We start from the raw sequence: 20,527 nt of genomic DNA on the forward strand, positions 1-20,527 counted from the left end.
CCCCATCCATTCACCTATTGAAAGATGTCTTGGTTGTTTCCAGTTTTGGGCAATGATACATGAAGTTACTATAAACATTTAAACATAGATTTTTTTTTAGGATTTGTTTTTGTCAGTTTTTTAGATTTTAGTCATTTCTAATAGGTGTGTAGTGGTATCTTGTCATTTGAATTTGCAGTTCCTTAATGATTATGATGTTGAGCACCTCCTCATATGTGTACTTGTCATCTATATATCTCCTTTGAGATCCAGGTGGGGCTTGATCCCAGGAACTGTGAGACCATGACCTGAACCAAATCCGAGAGTTAGGCACTTAACCAACAGAGCCACCCACGTGCCCCAGCTTCGCCCATTTTTAATTGGATTGTGTTCTAAGAGCTCTTTGTATATTTTAGCTACTAGTCCTTTATCAGATACGTGGTTTGCAAATATTTCTCCCAGTCTGTGGCTTATCGTTGTATTCTCTGAACAGTGTCTTGAGCAGAGCAAATGTTTTAATTTTAATGAAATGCAACCTATCAAAAAAAAAACCACCTATAAAATGTGTGTTATTTTATTAATTTATTTTTTTAAAGAATTTATAGGGGAGTTTTGTTTTTGTTTTGTTTTGCTTTTTAGAGGGAGAGAGAGCATGCGAGCAGGGAAAGGGGCAAAGAAGGAGAGGGGCAGAGAGAGAAAGAGAGAGAATCTTATGCAGGCTGCACACTCAGCACAGAACTGGACACAGGGCTCAATCCCACTACCCTGGGATGGTGACCTGAGCCGAAATCAAGAGCTGGACACTCAACTGACTGAGCCACTAGGCACCCCTCATATATATATAATTTAATAATTTTATAATTTTATAGTTTAAAACCTATTTCTCAGAAGAGACTCTAAGCTTCACCAGACTACCAAAGGGTTTGGGTTCATGGCAGAAGAAGAAGGAAATTGATGCAGCAGTAATTCTGCTCTACACTATGATTCAGTGAACAATTTGTATTCTGAAAATGACTGAATTCCTTCTGTTGACCGGCTAAGTCTTAGAATTAGATTATTAGAATTACCTGTCTCTGATTTGATACTTGAGGAGAGGCAGCCACAAGAAAGGCAGCCTCAGTTTCCTCATCTATAAAATGTGAAAAATAGTAACTTTTTTTCCTGCAGACCTAGTATAAGGATTAAATGGGATAGTATATGTATATTTCATAGCACATTGCCTATCACCTAGTAGGTGATTTAAAAATACTTGTTGTTGGGGCGCCTGCGTGGCTCAGTCAGTTGAGCGTCCGACTTTGGCTCAGGTCATGATCTCACGGTTCATGAGTTCAAGCCCCGCGTCGGGCTCTGTGCTGACAGCTCAGAGCCTGGAGCCTGCTTCAGATTCTGTGTCTCCCTCTCTCTCTGTCCCTCCCCTGCTCATGCTGTCTCTCTCTCTCAAAAATAAATAAAGCATTAAAAAAAAATTTTTTTTAATGCTCGTTGTTAATACTGAGAAGAAACTCTGTTCAAGCCTATTATCAGTGGTTCATGGATGTCTAGAGATTTTGTGTCCTCTCCCTCCTGGTTCAGAGAAGCAAGAGGAGGAAGTGTTCTAGCACTTTGGGGGCAGGCCTCCTGTTTACATCTCTTCCTTGTAGACATTGGGCAGCTTTTAAGCACTGACGGGATAGTATGTGTGTTTCTGCTAATTAGTTCTCTACCAAGTTTTTAATGAAGGTTGTCTTGATGTATTAAAAGTGAAACATTAAAAAATGCTTGTTTAGGGGCGCCTGGGTGGCTTAGTCGGTTAAGCGTCCGACTTTCGCTCAGGTCATGATCTCGCGGTTCGTGGGTTCGAGCCCCGCGTCGGGCTCTGTGCTGACTGCCAGCTCGGAGCCTGGAGCCTGTTTCAGTCTGTGACTCCCTCTCTCTCTGACCCTCCCCTGCTCACGCTGTCTCTCTCTCTCTCCTAGAAATAAATAAAACATTAAAAAATTTAAAAAAAATGCTTATTTACTTCTGTTGCATAAATCATGAGTCGCTGACTTGAAGGAAATGAAATGTATCTTCGTGACATTTACTAAAAGAAACAAAACTCAGTGATGATTTTCTATTTTTGTTCTAGAGAGAAATTCCATGATCTGTACAATCTTCTTGAAGCAAACTCAGACCAGAGGATTATCCTTGACCTTGGAAGACTAAGGCTAAACTGAAATTTAAAATGTTCTGTAGGGAAGAATGGAGCTTGACTTACACTTTTGTAATGATTTGTTTCCTGACCCTAAGGCTGTCCACCGGTCAGAACTGCCCCACCACGAGTCTAGAAGATGTTGTCATTGACATCCAGTCATCTCTTTCTAAAGGAATTAGAGGCAATGAACCCATACATACACTAACTCAGGAAGACTGCGTTAATTCTTGCTGTTCAACAAAAAATATAACAGGTAAGTAATAGTCCCCTGGTGACTCTTCATTTTACGTGTTTTGTGATATAAGTAGCTGGCTGATGTGGCTGCCTAGTTTATACTAGTGATCCTCAGTGGGGTAGAAATGTGGGTAACAAAATCACTGGGAAAATGTGAAACAAGGGTGTCCTCCCCTCCCCTAAGCTGAGTCAAAGTTGCTGACGAGTGTATGTATGTATCACCCAGGCGTCCAGGTAGAAAAAAGGATGAGAACCATTGGTGTTATGTTCTAACAGGCATCTGAGATATTGGAAACAAAAACCCTTAAGGGACATGGGAAATTGTTTGGACTGACCCAGTCACATGACCCAGAGGAAACAGGCCCGTGGGTTTGAACCGTACCTTTGCATGTTTCAAGTTCCAGACTTGAGAAATGTTTATCCGAGTAAAACAGGGGTCATTTTTCAGTTATGACCCTGTCCTAATTCCCTACATGAAAAATAAGCAAACAACCACAGAAAACACCCACACCAAATTTATTGAGCACTGAATGCCATGTTGTGTTGGAGACAAAACAATGAATAACATGGACAAGGCCTTGCTGTCAAGGAGCCTAGAAGAGCTAGTCAACGCTGGGCTAATGGTTCTTATACCTGACTTACTGACCAACTGAATCATATGTTTTCTCTTGTATCTTTGCTTTCTCTTCTTGCTATGATGGGTGTGGCAAAGTCAGAAATGTATGCATATAGTCTTTGTTCCGGTTCTTGGCACAGAGCTCCCCAAAACCTTGTCATTTCCTGAGCCTACCAGCTTCTTTTGTTATTCATTATGAGCCCCTTTCAACCACACCTGAGTTATGACTCTTGGTGACTCCCTGGATAGCTCCGGGATGGGAACTTGTCACTGGAAAGACCAAGTCTTGGTTAGAAATTTGAAACTTTCAGCTCCCCTTCCCCCTCTAGGTAGGGAATAAGGGGAGATTGAATTCAGTCACTCACCAGTGGCCAATGATTTATTTAATCCGTTGGGCCCACATGATGAAATCTCCATAAAAAGTCCCTAAACACGGGTTTAGGGGGCTTCCAAGTTGGCAGACACATCTGTGTGTGCAAGAGGATTGTGCACACCAGGTACAGCGGGACGGAAGCTTCTGCACTCAGGACCCTTCTGGACCTTGCCCTATGTACGCTGTGTTCGGCTATTCATTTGTGTCTTTAATGCCAAACTGTAATAGTAAGTATAGCCTTTTCCTGAGTTCTGTGAGTTCTAGCAAATTTTCAACCTTAAGTAGGGGTGGCGGGAACCTGGATTTATAGCCAAGTTGGGCAGAAGTGTGAGTAACCTGAGAGCTGGTACTTTTGACTGGCCTCTAAGTGAGGGCAGTCTTACAGGACTGAGCCCTTAAATCTGTGGCGTCTGATGCTAACTCCAGGTCGTTAGTGTATGAACTGAATTGAATCGGGGCGTCTGGGTGGGTGGTTCAGTCAATTAAGCATCCGACTTCGGCTCAGGTCATGATCTCATGGTTCGTGGTTTTGAGCCCTGCGTCGGGCTCCGTGCTGACAGCTCAGAGCCTGCTTTGGATTCGACGTCTCCCCCACTCTTCTGCCCCTCCCCTGCTTGCACTCTGTCTCTCAAAAATAAATAAACATAAAAAAAAAAAAAGAGGGACATCTGGGTGGCTCAGTTAAGTGTCTGACTTCGGCTCAGGTCATGATCTCATAGTTTGTGGGTTTGAGCCCCGCATCAGGCTTTGTGCTGACAGCTCGGAGCCTGGGACTACTTCAAATTTTGTGTCTCATTCTCTCTCTCCCCCTCCCCTGCTTGTGCTCTCTCTCTGTTTCTCAAAAATAAATAACCGTTAAAAAATTAAAATAAAATAAAAATTAAAAAAAATAATTGAATCATAAGACATTCAGTCAGTGTCTTGGAGAATTGGAGCATTTGTGTGGAAAAGATACCATGTGCTTGACGTCAGGAGGAAAAAAACTTTCAATGGTTTTCTCAAACCCAGCGGTGTGCTTTGACATTCACTATAGAAGTACTTTATGGAAATTACAGAGATTTAATTTAAATTTCCAGTTTTTCTTTAAATGTTGATGTCAACATTTATGTGAAATAGCAAATCATTTGCAAACAGGACAGAATGCTGTGTGGGTGTTTGCTGGCAACACAGGAAAGCTTGCATTTCTTTTCAGTTCCATAACAGGTGTTTAGTGAGGAATGAGGGTTTGATGCTTTATCGTATAAGCAGAATTGCTGTTACTGCTTTACTGTAAGTAGAGGTAATTGCAGGTCTCATTTAACAGATCTCAGACTGTTTCCTCATTTATTGAGCAATGGTCTTTAAGTGCTTTGATAATTTGCTCATCGCCACAGATTTTAGAAAAATGCCCAGGGGCACCTGGGTGGCTCAGTTGGTGGAGTAACCAATTTCAGCTCAGGTCATGATCTCATGGTCCGTGAGTTCGAGCCCTGCGTCCGGCTCTGTGCTGACAGCTCAGAGCCTGGAGCCTGCTTTGGATTCTGTGTCTCCCTCTTTCTCTCTCCCTGCCCCTCCCCTGCTCATGGTCTGTCTGTCTCTCTCAAGAATAAAATAAAATAAAAATTGTATTTAAAAACAAAAAAAGAAAAATGCCCATAAGTACAAAAGACACAACATTTTGCATACAACTTGGGGGCCTTATGGACCTTCTCCTTTACCCATGTGCCCCCCAAAAATGGTATTGCAGAATTATCCCATTGCTGAGAAAGGAAAAGCCAAAGTACCTTTCTTGTTGCCTGGTAGAGAGACGACGTAATAAAACCCCTGCAGATAAAACCTCTCAGTCTTATTTCCGAAAGCAGGAGTCAAGGTTGAGCCTCACCGTTGTCTGATTTGAGGAAGTGGTGCTGATGGCCAGTTACGCAGAATATTTTCTCCTGGCCTTATTGAGATAGATTTGGCTTGTAACATTGTGAAAATTGCATGGTGATTTGTTATATCTATATATTGTGAAATGACTACCACAACAAAGTTAGTTAATACATGGTTGTGTACATACGTGTGTGTGTGTGTGTGTGTGTTTGTGTTGAGAAAGAGCATGCCTATGTGCCTCTTAACCTTCATCCTGGGGCGCCTGGCTGTCTCAGTTGGTTAAGTGTCCAACCTCGACTCAAGTCATGATCTCACAGTTTGTGAGTTTGAGCCCCAGAGCCTAGAGCCTGCTTCAGATTCTGTGCCCTTTGCCTGCTCACACACTCTCTGTCTCTCAAAAGCAAATAAAAAAGCATTATAAAAAAATCATCATCCTGACCAGGGATATACTGATTCCTCAAGGGTTGTAGGCCAAGATATGAGACTGTACCAGATGCAGACCAAAGCCAACTCTAGGTCATGATGGATAGAAAGAATAATTTTGATTGGGCATAAGTGGAAGAGAAAAAGAAGCAAGAAATGGAAGTTAAGAGTAAAAAGTCAGCAAGGAGGGATAATGGAAAAGCAGAAATAAGGGAGAGTAGAAATGCAAAGAAGAAAAATCAAAAGAAGAATGGCATCGATACAAGTAAAAACTAGGCTTTGTATTCCATACACTACTCAGGTGCTTTGTGGAAGGAGATCATGATGGTGTGATGCTAAATTTAGGAACTGTACTCAAGCAAGCCAGACTCTTGGCTTGATAGGTGTCTTGTCTTCGGAATATGAGAGGTACATGAAATCATTAGGTCAGATCCATTTCTTAAGTTCCAACTCGGTTGTGAGTTGTGTAAAGATCGCAAAGTCAGTATTTCTGTGTATATTTTGTCGGATATTTGAGCAAATGGAAAGCTTATCTAAAGAATTAAATGCATTTAAAAAAAGAATTAAATGTACTATTCAAAGTTGGTTTTGCCAAAATTACCTTAATTCAGATTTTTTAAGCCAATGTCTTTACAAATTGCTTTAAGTGACTAAGGAAGAGGAAATGAGTTAGTGGTCAGCAAGCAAATGAACAACATGAACAAAGGTATTTGTGCTGGGCAGCAGAATAAATCGTTGCCGTCTTCTTTAGAATATCCTATTTCAATGTTATGCTTACGGTATCTTTCACTGCAGGAGACAAAGCGTGTAACTTGATGATCTTCGACACTCGAAAAACAACGAGACAGCCCAACTGTTACCTGTTTTTCTGTCCCAGTGAGGAGGCCTGTCCACTGAAACCAGCAAAGGGACTTATGAGTTACAGGATAATTAGAGGTAATAAAAACCTTATTCCTTTTCTTTGGGGATTGGAATTATTTAAGCATATGGTTCATATGAAAGAATTTCTATAAAAGAATCTAAGTAAAACTACCAAAAGTAGTCACAAATATAGAGGCACACCAGAAAACTCTCATGATTTAAAATTCAGTCTGTTCAACCAAATGCCTTTTTTCCAATGAAAGATTCTGAAGGATGGTATTTTGTGTTGTTTAGCTTTTGTTTCTACCTTCTTGAGATAGAAGGCACACAGACCTTTCATTTTGAAGCACTTCAAATTACTTAGAACAATGTAAGTAGCACTTGGAATAAGGTCTCCACAGTCCAGAGCAACTGGTTTAAAAGAGTTAAGACCTGGCGCCCCTGGGTGGCTCAGTTGGTAAAGCGTCCAACTTTGGCTCAGGTCATGATCTCACGGTCCGGTCCATAGGTTCGAGCCCCATGTCAGGCTCTGTGCTGACAGCTCAGAGCTGGGAGGCTGCTTCAGATTCTGTGTCTCCCCCTCTCTCTGTCCCTCCCCCACTTGTGCTCTTTCTCGCTCTTAAAAATAAATAACATTAAAATTTTATTTTATTATGTGGGTATATAAAATTCTAGTACATTTGTCTTTAGGTTCTAATTATTTTATAATCATGTTATGTGAAATCAAATGCACTGGATTTTATTACCTAGACCTGGGAGGAGGTTCATTCAAGAAATACTTACTAAGCATCTACCCTGTGCCAAATTCTGTGCCAGGTACTGGAAATACAGCCTCCATTCCAAACATATTTGTTCAGAATATAGAACATAAACAAAAATAGTATAATTTGGGTATGTCTCGGTGAGATTTTGGCTTGCTAATTTTTTTAAGCTTATTTATTTATTTATTTAGTTTTGAGTGAGACAGACAGCATGAGCAGGGGAGGGGCGGAGAGAGAGGGAGAGTGAGGGAATCCCAACCAGGCTCCACACCTGCAGTGCACAGCCTGATGTGGGGCTTGAACTCATGAAACTGTGAGATCGTGGCCTGAGCCAAACCCAAGAGTTGGCCACTTAACTGACCGAGTCACTGCACCCCGGCTTGTTAATGTTCAGGGTGAAATGTTTTCGGTGTCAGGTGTCCTTTTCTTTAAGTTTTAGAAAGTTTTTGTCATTATATCGTTGGCTATAATAATATTCTATTTGTTTATTTATTCAATAAACAACAAATGTCATTTAGCATCTCCTATCTGTGCCAAATACTTTTTCCACCCCAAGAACACAAAAATATAACACTCAACATAGAAAACAAGGTTCTTACCTATGGAACTTCTGTTTTAGGAGGGAGAGACGATAACCGTCCTAAATAAGTAATATAGAAAAATATAGTCCACAAGTCTTACACCGACGATTGGGCTAAGACAATGTAATAGATGGTCACTGAGTGGACCCCCTTGATTAGAAGCATCCGTGAAGAAGTAACCCCTCAACTGAGAACTGAACAGTAAGAAGCCAGATGTGAGACAATCTGGGAAGACCTGCAGGCAGAGGAAGTGGCCTATTTCGGGATCCTGAGGCAGAATGGTTTGGGAGTGACCGGTCTCAGCTGGCTGACTCACAGTGAACCATATGAAGAGAGAGATACAGGGGCACCTGGGTGCCTCGGCTGGCCTAGGGTCTGCCTTTGGTTCAGGTCACGATCTCACGGTTCGTGGGATCAAGCCCTGAATAGTTTGGGATTTTCCCTTGATATGCAAGAAGTATGAAAAGTGGGGAGATCACATAAAACTTTGTATGCCAGGGGAAGAAGTTCTTATTTTCGGTGTCTAATGGGAAGCCGTGGGAAATTTCTGAGTGGGCAGGTAACATGGTGTTTTCAAGGCGATTTCCTAAAGCGCACTGGGAGTGCTCTACTGGGGAAGGACGACAGTGCAGCAGCAAGAGAGGAAGTGGGAGGCCCGGGTAGGAGGCAGAGGCAAGATCCGAGTGAAAGGCCGTGACCTTGTGGACCAGGGAGGTGGCCAACGAGGTCGAGAGCAGTAAACATACAGCTGTTTCGGAGGTGGAGCCGATGGTGTGGGATGGGGGTGGCGACATGGAGAGGAGAAGCATTGGAATTGAGTCCCGCTTTCCTGGTTTGGGGGTTCAATGTCCACATGGATGGTGGTACCAACTACGGAGCTGGGGGAGATTAAGGAGGCTGGTTTTAGGGTTGGGAGGGGGCTGCCTTGTGACTGTTTTATGTGTGAGGGACTTTGGGGAATGATGCCCGGGTACCTGGGCTCAGACTCACACTTTGTCTGCTGGGTAAGCCTGTGTCTGAGTTTTGGTTAATGAGCCCGAGGTACCAAACATTCCCTAAAGCAGGAGCATAAAGCACAAATTATTTGTGTAAACTCTTCCTAAGTAGTGACATAAAGCCTATAACAAAACTGGCATAAGGTACAAAAGTTTTGGTTTTGCTAGATGAAGAAAGTTCTGGAGATGGATGAGGGTGATGCAGAGAAACGTGAATATTCTCAGTGCCGCTGAACTGTATACTTACAGAGAATTAAAGTGGTAAATTGTATGTACATTTTACCACAACTTTTTATTTAAAAAAATTTTTTTAGAGTCCATTTATTTTGAGAGAGAGAGTGTGCGTGCAGGCGGGATGATAGGGCAGAAAGAGAGGGAGAGAGAGAATCCCAAGCAGGCGACATGGGGCTTGAACTCACAAACTGCCTGAGCCGAAACCGTGGTCATGATCTCGTGGCTCAGGAGTTTGAGCCCCACATCACCTGCTTGGGATTCTCTTTTTCCCTCTCTTTCTGCCCATCGCCCTGCTTGCGTACACGCTCTCTCAAAATAAACATTTTTTTTTTTAGATACTGATTTTTTTAAAAAAAACACTAGGCATAGAACAAATTAGGCTTTTGAAAACACTTAAGACCTAACTTCATGGTGGACACTGTCTTGTCCTGCCCTTTTGGGGCTTTGGTGACCAGGGCGGCTGCCCCAGATCTGCGTGGCTCCTTCATTTTACGCTGTGTGTAAAGCATCCAGGCTAAAAATACTGGCACCTACAGTGTGGCGGTGATACTTCTTGCTGTTCCTCTTTGATCACCTGGAACACTGCAGAGCCTGTTAGATGGCCAGGGGTGGCAATTCAGCAGGAAATAGATATTCCAGTCCTAGTTTCCAAAGAGGTCAGGGCTCAAGATGCTAATCGGAACGTTTCTTCTTCCATCACGTGGAAGTTGGACTGTAACGTTCCGCCCGTTACCGCTTGTCACTACCTCTTCTTTGTTCTGTCTCTGCTTACACTATCAGCGCATTTCCCTGTGTCTGTCCTCTATTTCATGACTAAAGCACAATATTAAAGAAACTATAGGCAACTTAATCTAGCAATTCTACTTCCGTAACATCTAAAGAAACAGACCAAAACAAGAAAAAGCTATTGGTTTGAAGCATGTTTTTTTTGTGAAATTAGTTTACAAAGTGAAAAACCAGGAGGAGCACAAATGTCCAATTGCCTGAGAATGGCTGGGTGTAAAGTGTGATGGATCCACTTGGAAGAGGTTGAGCGCCCCACCCTTGATTTCAGCTCAGGTCAGGATCTCGTGGTTCGCGGGTTCGAGTACCACGTCAGGTTCTGTGCTGATGGTGTAGAGCCTGCTTGGGATTCTCTCTCTCTGCTCTCTCTCTCCCACCCTCTGCCTCACAATAAATAAACTTAAAAAAATAAGTTTGAGGTATATAAAGAAACAAAAGACCAGGTGAAAAACACCCAGTTGTTTTTCAATTACATGAAANAGACCAAAACAAGAAAAAGCTATTGGTTTGAAGCATGTTTTTTTTTTGTGAAATTAGTTTACAAAGTGAAAAACCAGGAGGAGCACAAATGTCCAATTGCCTGAGAATGGCTGGGTGTAAAATGTGATGGATCCACTTGGAAGAGGTTGAGCGCCCCACCCTTGATTTCAGCTCAGGTCAGGATCTCGTGGTTCGCGGGTTCGAGTACCACGTCAGGTTCTGTGCTGATGGTGTAGAGCCTGCTTGGGATTCTCTCTCTCTGCTCTCTCTCTCCCACCCTCTGCCTCACAATAAATAAACTTAAAAAAATAAGTTTGAGGTATATAAAGAAACAAAAGACCAGGTGAAAAACACCCAGTTGTTTTTCAATTACATGAAAAAAAATTTAACTTTAAGGCATACAGAAAGGTTAATAGTTGCTGGGACATAATGATAAAAACCGTAGTTGAGTTTGTTTTATAATTTCTATATACTTCTGTAATGTTGTTGCTTTTATAATCCATGTGTAAAAGAGGGACTATGAGGTAGAGATTCTCTCCAGTGGAAATGGGAGAAAAGGCAACTTGGCATGTGTGTAAATCTTTTCTGGGAGACTGTGAAGGTCGCATAGTCGAATTAGAGTCAAACAGTTCCTGTGGCAGCCACCAGGGAGCGCCATCAGCCCAAAGCAGATTGACTCTGGACATCGTGTGCAGCAGGCTTTGTATCTGCAGGATGTTTACAAACTGTGTTTGTAATTCTCTTTATGAATCTGCCCATGTTGACGGATTGAGAGTCGCCGCAAAAATAAATTATCTGCTTCCTGTTTAGAGTGAAATTAATAGATATCTATTTGGTGGTTTGTCTCCAGATGAATTCCATTTCCTATAACGGATGGGCTAATATTTATAGACCAAAAGTTTGAAAGATGACAGTGTACTCTGTTCATTCCGTAAAACCATTGCAACTTGGAATTATTTAATTTTTTTTCAGCTTTGTAGTATGTCGTTTCTACCAAGGACTAGAATAGGGGAATTCAGAGACAGAATACATTGGGGGTCTGTTTGCTCAGCTGGCTTTCAAGTAGTCGTCAGTCCCTAAGTTTATTATTTCATCAAGTCACTTGAAAATGAAACTCAAAAGAGGGATTGAGGGCACAGGGCTGTTTTGCAGTCCCCGCTGGCTCATCTCTGCCCGAGCGAGAAGCACCACACCCCAATGACAAACATCAGGGGGTGAGGTGAAGGGAGCAGGTGCGGAGGCCCCGTGCGTGCTTCTAGGATCTTTGCCAGTAGATGAATCTTATCAAGAAACGGGACTAGCCCTTGCTTTGCTTTATTTATGAGCTAGCGTTCTTGAGAAAGAAAGCAGCTGTTTGGGTCAATGGCTTTATTTAAGTTCTGAGCTCACACATATCATGGAGCATTTACTTAGTCTTTTTCTTTTTTAACTTTAAAATGGAATATGTTGAGTCCTGTTCTTTTTGAAAAATATCTGATGCTACCTAAAAATATAGATGCGGTTTATCTCATGGTGATATTCTATCTATCATTGTGATCTCACCTGCTGCAGAAACTTTCTCCAGCATTATTGGCGGAAAGAGGAATTTCAATCGTCCAAATTCTATTTTGGAGGAAATTACTATATGCGAGACCAGGTGTCTGCAGACTTCTTCTGTCAAGGGCCAAATGAGAAGTATTTTAGGCTTTCTAGGCCAGTTTTTTTTTTTTATGTTTATTTTTGAGAGATGGAGTGTGAGCGGGGGAAGGGCAGAGAGAGAGAGGGAGACACAGAATCCGAAGCGGGCTCCAGGCTCTGAGCTGTCAGCACAGAGCCCGATTGCGGGGCTCAAACTCATGAACCCGTGAGATCGCGACCTGAGCCGAAGTCAGACGCTTGACTGACTGAGACACCCAGGCGCCTCTCCAGGCCAGTAGTTTAGGTTTCATGGGACGTATGCAATCTGTTGTACTTACTCCCCTCTGTCCTTATAGTGCGAAGTGCCCACAGATGATGAATACGCAAATGAGCATGGTTACATGCCAATAAAGCTTTACTTACGGACCCTGAAATTTGAATTTTATATAATTTTCATGTGTCACAAAATAGTATTCCTTTTTATTTCTGTCAGCCATTTAAAAATTAGCTTACAAGTCACACGAAGAGAAGTGGCAAGCTACATTTGGCCCTGGGGCCATAATTTGCTGACCCCTGTCCTAGATGGATTAACGAGTGACACTTCTGAAGGACCTCTTCCAGGTGTGCTGCTTACAGAGTCGTCAAGCTTAATACAAATCAGAGGTCGCCTCTGCGTGTTTGTTAGCAGAGAAGAGCGCGGGGTCTAGTTCAGACCCTCGCGTCGAGAGGAGTTGAAGAAGAAAGGGAGAAAGCGAGCAGGGAAGCATGAACCAGTAAATGCTAAGAAATTCCTCTTCTTCCTTCGTTGTGTTTTCTGCAGTTCAGATCCAAGTGCAAACGATCAGCCGAGTAGCAGAGTGATACATACAGAGCAATTCACAGGATCCTTCCCTGCCCTGATGGCTCCCGCCAGCCTTTCCAGTTTGAGCTGTGATGAATGGCGTGTGACACTAAGAGCACAATTCTAAGCTTTCTGTCACCCGTGAGGAGGATGTGAGTGAGGCTGGTCTCTCCGCAGCCGGCACTCAGAGCTGTGGATTTTCGGCTCTTTCTGTCAGCACTCGGGGCCACCCTGATTTCAAATGTGGTCCCAGTGTCCTCAGGCTCTAAGACTTGGGCTCTGCAATTTTAGTCTTCCAGAGTCACAATTAAGTCTCCCAAATGAATCGCGCCCCTCCCCGGAGTGTGGTGCTGACACGGTTTGGATGGGACGGTGTCCTCAGCCTTCTGCGGCCGCCCTGCCCTGGCCTCGGCGGCCTCGGCGCCCTGGGAGGGGACCAGACCTCCCCTCCGGCGCCGCCCCCTCCTCCCTGTCGCAGGCAGGTTGCAGGACTCGGCCTCCCCGCCCCCTTGCCTTCCTTGCCCGCGGGTGCCCTTGCTATGAACTCTCTCCCGGAGACTGCGGGCTTCCCGGGGAGCTGCTCTCTGCGCCTCGTCTTGAGCCCCGTCGCCCTGGCCCAGCCCGTCCCCATCTCCCTGCGCCTCCCGCGGCGGGTCCTGAGCTCCTCTTGGCTCCCTTGCTCTGCCCCTCCCGGCTCTTCCTTCACTTGCCCGGCCCTGCTCCACACACTTCTCCCCCGTCCCACCACTGCGGAAACAAACCGCAGCATCTGGTAGAGAGGCAGTGTCATCAGATTCTGATTTGGCAATTTGTATTTTTCCATTTTGCGCAAGTTTCTATGAAATGTCAAGTTTCAACAGTTTGGGGATTCACCGAACAGGCCGATACGTTTGTCTTTTTTGTAAACTGCCTTCGCGTGGAAACATTTAAATCTCCCTTTAAGTTTTCTCTGCGTTTTCAGATTTTCCAGCTCCGGCCACAACTCATTTGCCAAGCCGAGAGTCAACCCAGGAAGGTTCTCGCCTGGTCCGTGGCCAGTCTCCGCAGGCAGTCACTCCCACACCCCCTCCTGTGATCAGGTCTTCAGAGCCCACTGGCAGCTTACGGCAAGGTGCCCTTTTGCGGAAGCTGGGATCCTCACATCACTCGGAGAAACTGTTCGAGATCGATCAAGCGAGTCCCCAGTTCTCTGCTTATAAGGAAAAAGGCCATTCTCAGAGTTCACGGTTTTCCTCGGAACAAAACAGAGCTCATCTGCTGCCCGAAAAGGTGACGACGCGCCCCGCTACCGTGGCTGTTTCGTCTCCGCGGATCACCTCTGCCACCCCAGAGCCTGCGTTTGCCCCCACCGCCAATGCTCCAGTGATACCTTCTGTGACTTCTGAGCCAGAGGGGGTCCCCTCAGCTCCGCCCCTCGCTGTGGCCACGTCTCAGCCCCCCACAAGCCTCTTGTCCACAGTGTTGGCACGTGCTGTGGTTACACCCAAAGCCAGCGTAACTACCACAGCAGCAATTTCAAACACCATCTTTGAGGCGCCTACCGATGGGAAAGGCCCCCCAGAAACAGTGCCCGTTAGAGACATTTCCGACCTGTCTTTGAACACAGAGGATGCCTATAACCCTGCCACGCTTTCTTTGTCAACCGTGGCTTCTTCCGCAGCCACGCTGCTTCTGTCAAATGTGGATTCTTCTGCTCCCAACCAAACTGCTTCCCAGGAGAATGGGAAGGCCAGTCCGGGTGGTTCCTCCCTGAAGAGTGTTCCAGAAAGTCAGCACAGCCTTCCCTTTGAAAAATGGCTCCTCATCGGAACCCTGCTCTTTGGCGTTCTGTTCCTAGCCATAGGGCTTGTCCTCTTGGGTAGAATCTTCTCAGAATCTCTCCGCAGGAGACGCTATTCAAGACTTGATTATTTGATTAATGGGATCTATGTTGACATCTAAGGGGGAAGCTAGATGTCTCTTAATTCATGTGCTTCCCGGTAGCTCGAACACAGTGACTTTCTGCTCACTCGCTGATCTTAGCAGGAGTATCTTGAAGACAGGCAAATGCCCCCACCACTTTCTTTTTCCTTGTTTTTTTTTTTTTTTTAAGACAATGGGAGAAAGAAAACAAATGAGATAATATGAGTGATCTATCTCTAAAGTATTCGCTGAAAACAAAGCTCTACCTAAAGCAATAAAGTATAATTGGCATATAAATTCAAAAATGACTGGCTGTTTGCAAGAAGCGGCTGGGACTTCTAGGCTGCAGTTCATTAGCATTGCTGTTTCCAGATAAAGTCAACTGTTTATGATATTAATGCTAATGGATTTACTCTCCTTTTTATATGAATTCCAATAAAACTTATTCCAGATGTATTTCCTTCCAATTAAATATTTGAATAAATCTTTTGTTACTCAGTAATGTTCTTGTAAGTGATATGTCCAGCTGGGTAACTTTCCATTTATTTCCACCACCAAAATGATTAAATGACGAAAATATGTGTTCTTAGTTAAAATGATACCCCTCCCCCTTTTCCCATCAGTGAACAAAGAGGTTCCTTTGGGAGAATTCTAGCAGAAGATTAATCTACATGGAGACAGTGATAAGTCACCTTTGTTAAGGAGCCAAATCTACTTTGGGTCCATTCTAGTTAATTATTCCCCCCACTCCCCAAAAAAAGTAATACAGGAATTTTCTAAACTTTACCAAGTTTAAAACATGACAGTGTTATTTACAAATCCTTATGTAAATTTTGCCAATAGTCAATTTTGGCTCTCTGTGGAATGACACTGGAAATAATAGATAATGCTTAAAATTATTGTTAAATGATTACTAAGCTGTAATTTTTACATGCATTTAAAAAATTCATTTATTTTTAATTCCAGTATGGTTAACATGCAGTGTTATATCAGTTTCAGATATCCAGTAAGTATGCTGTAATTTTTATTGATTAGTTATTGAAATGCCTGAGCAATGCCTTTAATAAAAATAGTTTGCCGGACGAGTTACAGTGAGGTGAGTAAGAATCCGGGAAGCCGCCTGGGTCAGTGTCACACCTCAGTCCCTGGACTTCAGTTTGCTTACCTGCAAAAGAAGAGGTTGTCCCTTCCTGGAGTCACCAGGGTTTTTAAAGATACAAACGGAATTTGGGAGGGAGCTTTATACAGTGAACGCTAGAGGGCAGTAGCTGGTTTGTAAGTATAGCAATGAAGACAAATACAGGAAATGACAGAAACAGGCTTTCCTCCTGGTGCTTCGTCACCTCCTCCTGCTCCCTTCTCCTGGACACACACACACACACACACACACACACACACACACACACACACTAAGCTCATAAAGCTCATTATGAGGAAAGCTGGCCTAGTGAAAATACTACCTTTCATATATTTTCCAACTTAACAGCTTGACACAAATCTCCAAGGGGTTTGCATAAGCTTTAAGTAGGTTGAATAAATAAAACCTTGAATCAATTTAATTTAACAAGTATTTATTGAATATCCACACTCAGGCCAGAATCAGATTAGTAACTAAGTGCCTTGGAATTTTAAAATTTCTCCTCGTCTTTGTTAACAGAATTGGATAGTGGAAATAAGGCTTTCTATGGGTGCTTACAAAAGTTTTCTTCTGGTTCTTTCGTAGCTCTCTGTCCACCGTACTGCATCACCTTCTTTCTTGCAAATGAGGAACCTGAACGGGAGCCCGGGTGAGGGATGCTTGAGGCCCAGATTCCATCAGGGAGTGTGGGGATGTGGACTGCAGTGGGAGAGCTGGATTTAAGACATACTCCTAAGGAGGAAAGAGCAGCTCTTCTCACACAGCTCTCGCTGCCCCGACACCTGTCGTAGAGGCTGAGACTGCCGCAACGGACCGGGACGGGGAAGAAGCTGGCCTGTGCCTTCTTGTAAGTGATTTTAACAGTGAATGGCCTGGCCAGCCTTTTAAACAAGGTGGACTGAATGATGAGCCCCCTCCTAGGGATGGTGACAGCCTAGAAAGAAGCAAGAGTACTAGAAAGGACACTCAAAAATGTCCTCTCTCCATATTTTACCAAAGTAGGACACTCACTTGGGTTAAAAAAGTATTTTTAAAAAAGCCGATGGCCTCTGAAAGGTGAACCCTGTGGCTGACTCACTCTGAATAAATAGGTTTATGTCCTTGTTTCTCCATTACCCCTGGCCCGAGTGAGGCATCCTTGGAACTCTTTGGTTCTCAGACTGTGGCAGGCACCACAAGCAACAGCCAACCCCAATTCCACTTTTGCTTCATTTGTTGTAGGTTAGAAGTGTCAGATTCTTTTCCAGGCTCTCTTGAAGTTAGGGATGGGCCTGCGGCCCGGTTCTAGCTGAAAGGAAACCTACTGGGGACTTCCAGGAAAGATTCTCCTCCTTGATAAGTGAGGGTGACACAAAGAAGAAAGCCCCGACCCCCACCCCTTATTTCCTGCTTGGAATGTTGGTTGAGTAAGGGCTTGATACTTGAAGCTACTGCAGCCTTTCTGCTACCATGAGGGGAGAAATCAGTAACAAGCTGAGCATGGCAAAGTGGGATTTGGGAAGAGTCTGGTCCTTGACAACTTGGTTGTCAGGCACCGGCACCAGCTCTGGAACTGCCTGCCTCCAATCTTGTTCCGTAATACGTCTCTGACACGTTTACCATTTTTAGTTGAGTATTCCGTGACTTATCAATAATGACATCAAGTACTTATCAGGTACTTGACTAGGTGCCAGGCACACTTTCTTATATACGAACTCATATCATTCCTGTGATAGCCTCATGAAGAACTTTTTTGGCAGATTAGAAACCTTCTGAAACACGGGGACGTTTAAGCGCGTTGCCTCAGGTCACTTGCCTGGGGAGTCTGACTCTGACATTCCCACTCCACATTCTTTCAACAGGAGATGATACACAGTGTAACCAAAAAAGAGGTATGCAGTAGACGGGAGAGATCCTAGAGAACAGCTTCTCAAGGGCGCTGAAGAGAACCATTCAAAACTGTTTAAAGAGCTTTTAAAGGGTGTTTTACCTTGAGCCCAAAGCATGACAGTTAAGATCAGTGGTTTCATTCTGGGGCAGGCTTCCTCCGCTTTCTCAGGTGCTGACATCCTGTCTTCTTGTTTGGTCCCTGACTACCTGTGCCAATGTTAGGGGTCACTCTCTAGTCAGGAGGACCCTGGAGTAGAGAATCCACCTTGTTGCTTGTCCTTGCGCCTCCAGCCACCCAGTCTCCCTTGCATTGAGCAACTTCAAAGTCATACACCGTTTCTGCCTCTTCCTCAGCCTTCACATCCAGTGTTCACCACATATTGTCGCTTCCCTTTCAGAAATGCGTCTCAGAGCCAGCCCTTCCCACTGCCACCTCCTATTTGTCTCCTAACCTGTTTTTCCTCACTCCCTCATTACACACTCCCTTCCCATGACCTCCCATTACCTTAAAATCACTGTGCGTGCATGTGCACACATACATGGGGTGCCTGGCTGGCTCACTCGGTGTTGTGAGCAACCCTTGATCTCAGGGTTATAAGTTCAAGCCCCACACTGGGTAGAGATTACTTAAAAAATAAAATCTTGGGGCACCTGGGTGGCTCCATCAGTTGAGGGTCCAACTTCAGTTCAGATCATGATCTTGCAGTCTGTGGGTTCCAGCCCTGCATTGGGCTCTGTGCTGACAGCTCAGATCCTGGAGCCTGCTTCGGAGTCTGTGTGTGTGTCTCTCTCCGCCCCTTCCCCTGTTCTCCCTCTCTGTCTTTCTCTCTCAAAAATAAAAATAAACATTAAAAACATTTTACAAATAAGAATAAAATCTTAAAAACAAACAAAGCATAACACACAACATCCCGCACTACACCTCTGTGGCCTCCCATTACCTGCGGGGGTGATTAGCCACTGAGTGGGGCATAATAAGGCTTCCCATGGGCTAGCCCCAAGCGGTCCATCCATCTACATCCCCCCCTCACACAAATCGGGCAGCAGCTGCACATCTCTCTTCACCATTTCTCAAACGTGCCAGGCACTTTCACGAGCCATGCTATTCCCACTGCTTGTAAATACCCTTCTCTTTCTTCACCTGGCAAATTTCCACCCATCTCTCAAGACTCCACTCAAACATCACCTCCACCGCAGTCTTCCCAGGGTCCCCCAGGAGAGTCTTCTTCCTCGCAGATTTCTGGCATGGCTGTTGATTTATACCATCAGCAGGACACTCGCATAGTATCTCCTAACGTACCAGTTTACATATTCCACAGCTACACTGATGCATCAGAGCTATGTTACTCTGATTCCTCCACCCTTAATAGTGTGCCTGGCACACGGTAGACAGGATAAATGATCATGTGTGAATTTTAAAGCCTGTTCTTTACAGTTCATTCCTTTCAGCAATGGACAGTAACGTGATCAGCTGTACATGCAACAGCTTCTATATCATGAAGAGAAAACCCAGTCAAGACCCCACTTGCACACATTTTTTAGGAGTTTGGGATACAATCCAGGTACACAGTACCGAAGTATATACTTTTATTTTTAATTAAGACCATGTGCTGAGGATAAGCATTGCGATTTTGTTTATTTCTCTCCTTAGAATTGAGGCAGTACAGTTTACTTAGCCCGTAGAGAGGGTGAGCTGACGGAATTTGTTTTGTTTGTGCTCTTATATTTTTTGGGTAATTTGAAAGGTAAATTTTAGAGTGCCCCAACAGCCAAAAACAGGCTCAGAATCTAAGTTATCTGTCCCCAAATTACGATGGTGATTAGCGAGAGTCAAAACTGAAACCAAGACCCTTCTGATTCAATATTCTCTCCACCACCTTGCACTGCTGTCAACAGCAGTGTGTCCCTATAGAAATAATGTAACTAGTATAACACTCACCCAGACATTAGGGGAGAGGACGGTTCCAATTATTTTTTTAAGATTTGATTTTAGGGATGCCCAGGTGGCTCAGTCAGTTAAGCATTTGACTTTGGCGCAGGTCATGATCTTGCAGCTCGTGGGTTCCGGCCCCGCACTGGGCTCTGTGCTGACAGCTCAGAGCCTGGAGCCCCCTTCAGATTCTGTGTCTTCCTCTCTCTGCCCCTCCCCCACTCACACTCAGCCTCCCTCTGTCTCTCAAAAATAAACATTAAAAAAATTAAAAATAAAAGAGTAAACATTAAAAAAGATTTTATTTTGTTTTTTGAAGTTTATTTATTTTTGAGAGAGAGAGAGAGAGAGAGAGGACACAAGCAGGGGAGGGACAGAGAGAGAGGAAAGAGAATCCGAAGCAGGCTCCAGTCTGTGAGCTGTCAGCCCAACATGGGGCTCGAACTCCCAAATTGTGAGATCATTAACTGAACTGCAATCAAGAGTCAGACGTTTAACCGACTGAGCTACCCTGGCTCCCCTAAAGATTTTATTTTTAAGTAATCTCTACACCCAGCATAGGGTTTGAACTTACAACTCTGAGATCAAGAGCCGCATGCTCTACCCACTGAGTCAGCCAAGTGCCCCAAGGAGGGGACTGCAGTCCAATTTTGAGTTTCAATCTCATTGCACACTATGCAATTTATAATGTCTTTAGTAATACTGGTTTTTCATCTTTTCTCAATGGGAAATATACATTTACATCTAGATCATAGAAAATAAGGACACACAGGAGTTGTTAAAGACTAAATTCTATCTCAACGATTATATTAAAATACTGTCTTTATCAAGGGCCAACAAAATTGCCTCTGCGACTTCTTGTATTCATCTTTTTATGTGGATGATT

The 20,527-nt window shown here is 44.0% G+C and overlaps 1 protein-coding gene across 1 annotated transcript; it reads left to right on the plus strand.

Annotated features, from left to right (window-relative positions):
- Window positions 1-2,086: 2,086 nt before the first annotated feature.
- Window positions 2,087-15,206, plus strand: MANSC1 (MANSC domain containing 1). Its single transcript, XM_077756459.1, has 3 exons — window positions 2,087-2,405; window positions 6,445-6,585; window positions 13,764-15,206. The coding sequence occupies exons 1-3, from the start codon at window positions 2,183-2,185 to the stop codon at window positions 14,741-14,743; spliced, it is 1,344 nt and encodes a 447-aa protein (XP_077612585.1). The 5' UTR covers window positions 2,087-2,182; the 3' UTR covers window positions 14,744-15,206.
- The last annotated feature ends 5,321 nt before the right edge of the window (window positions 15,207-20,527 follow it).

This window comes from Crocuta crocuta, unplaced genomic scaffold (assembly GCF_008692635.1).
Source record: "Crocuta crocuta isolate KB4526 unplaced genomic scaffold, BGI_CrCroc_1.0 scaffold262, whole genome shotgun sequence".
Classification (NCBI taxonomy): Eukaryota; Metazoa; Chordata; class Mammalia; order Carnivora; family Hyaenidae; genus Crocuta; species Crocuta crocuta.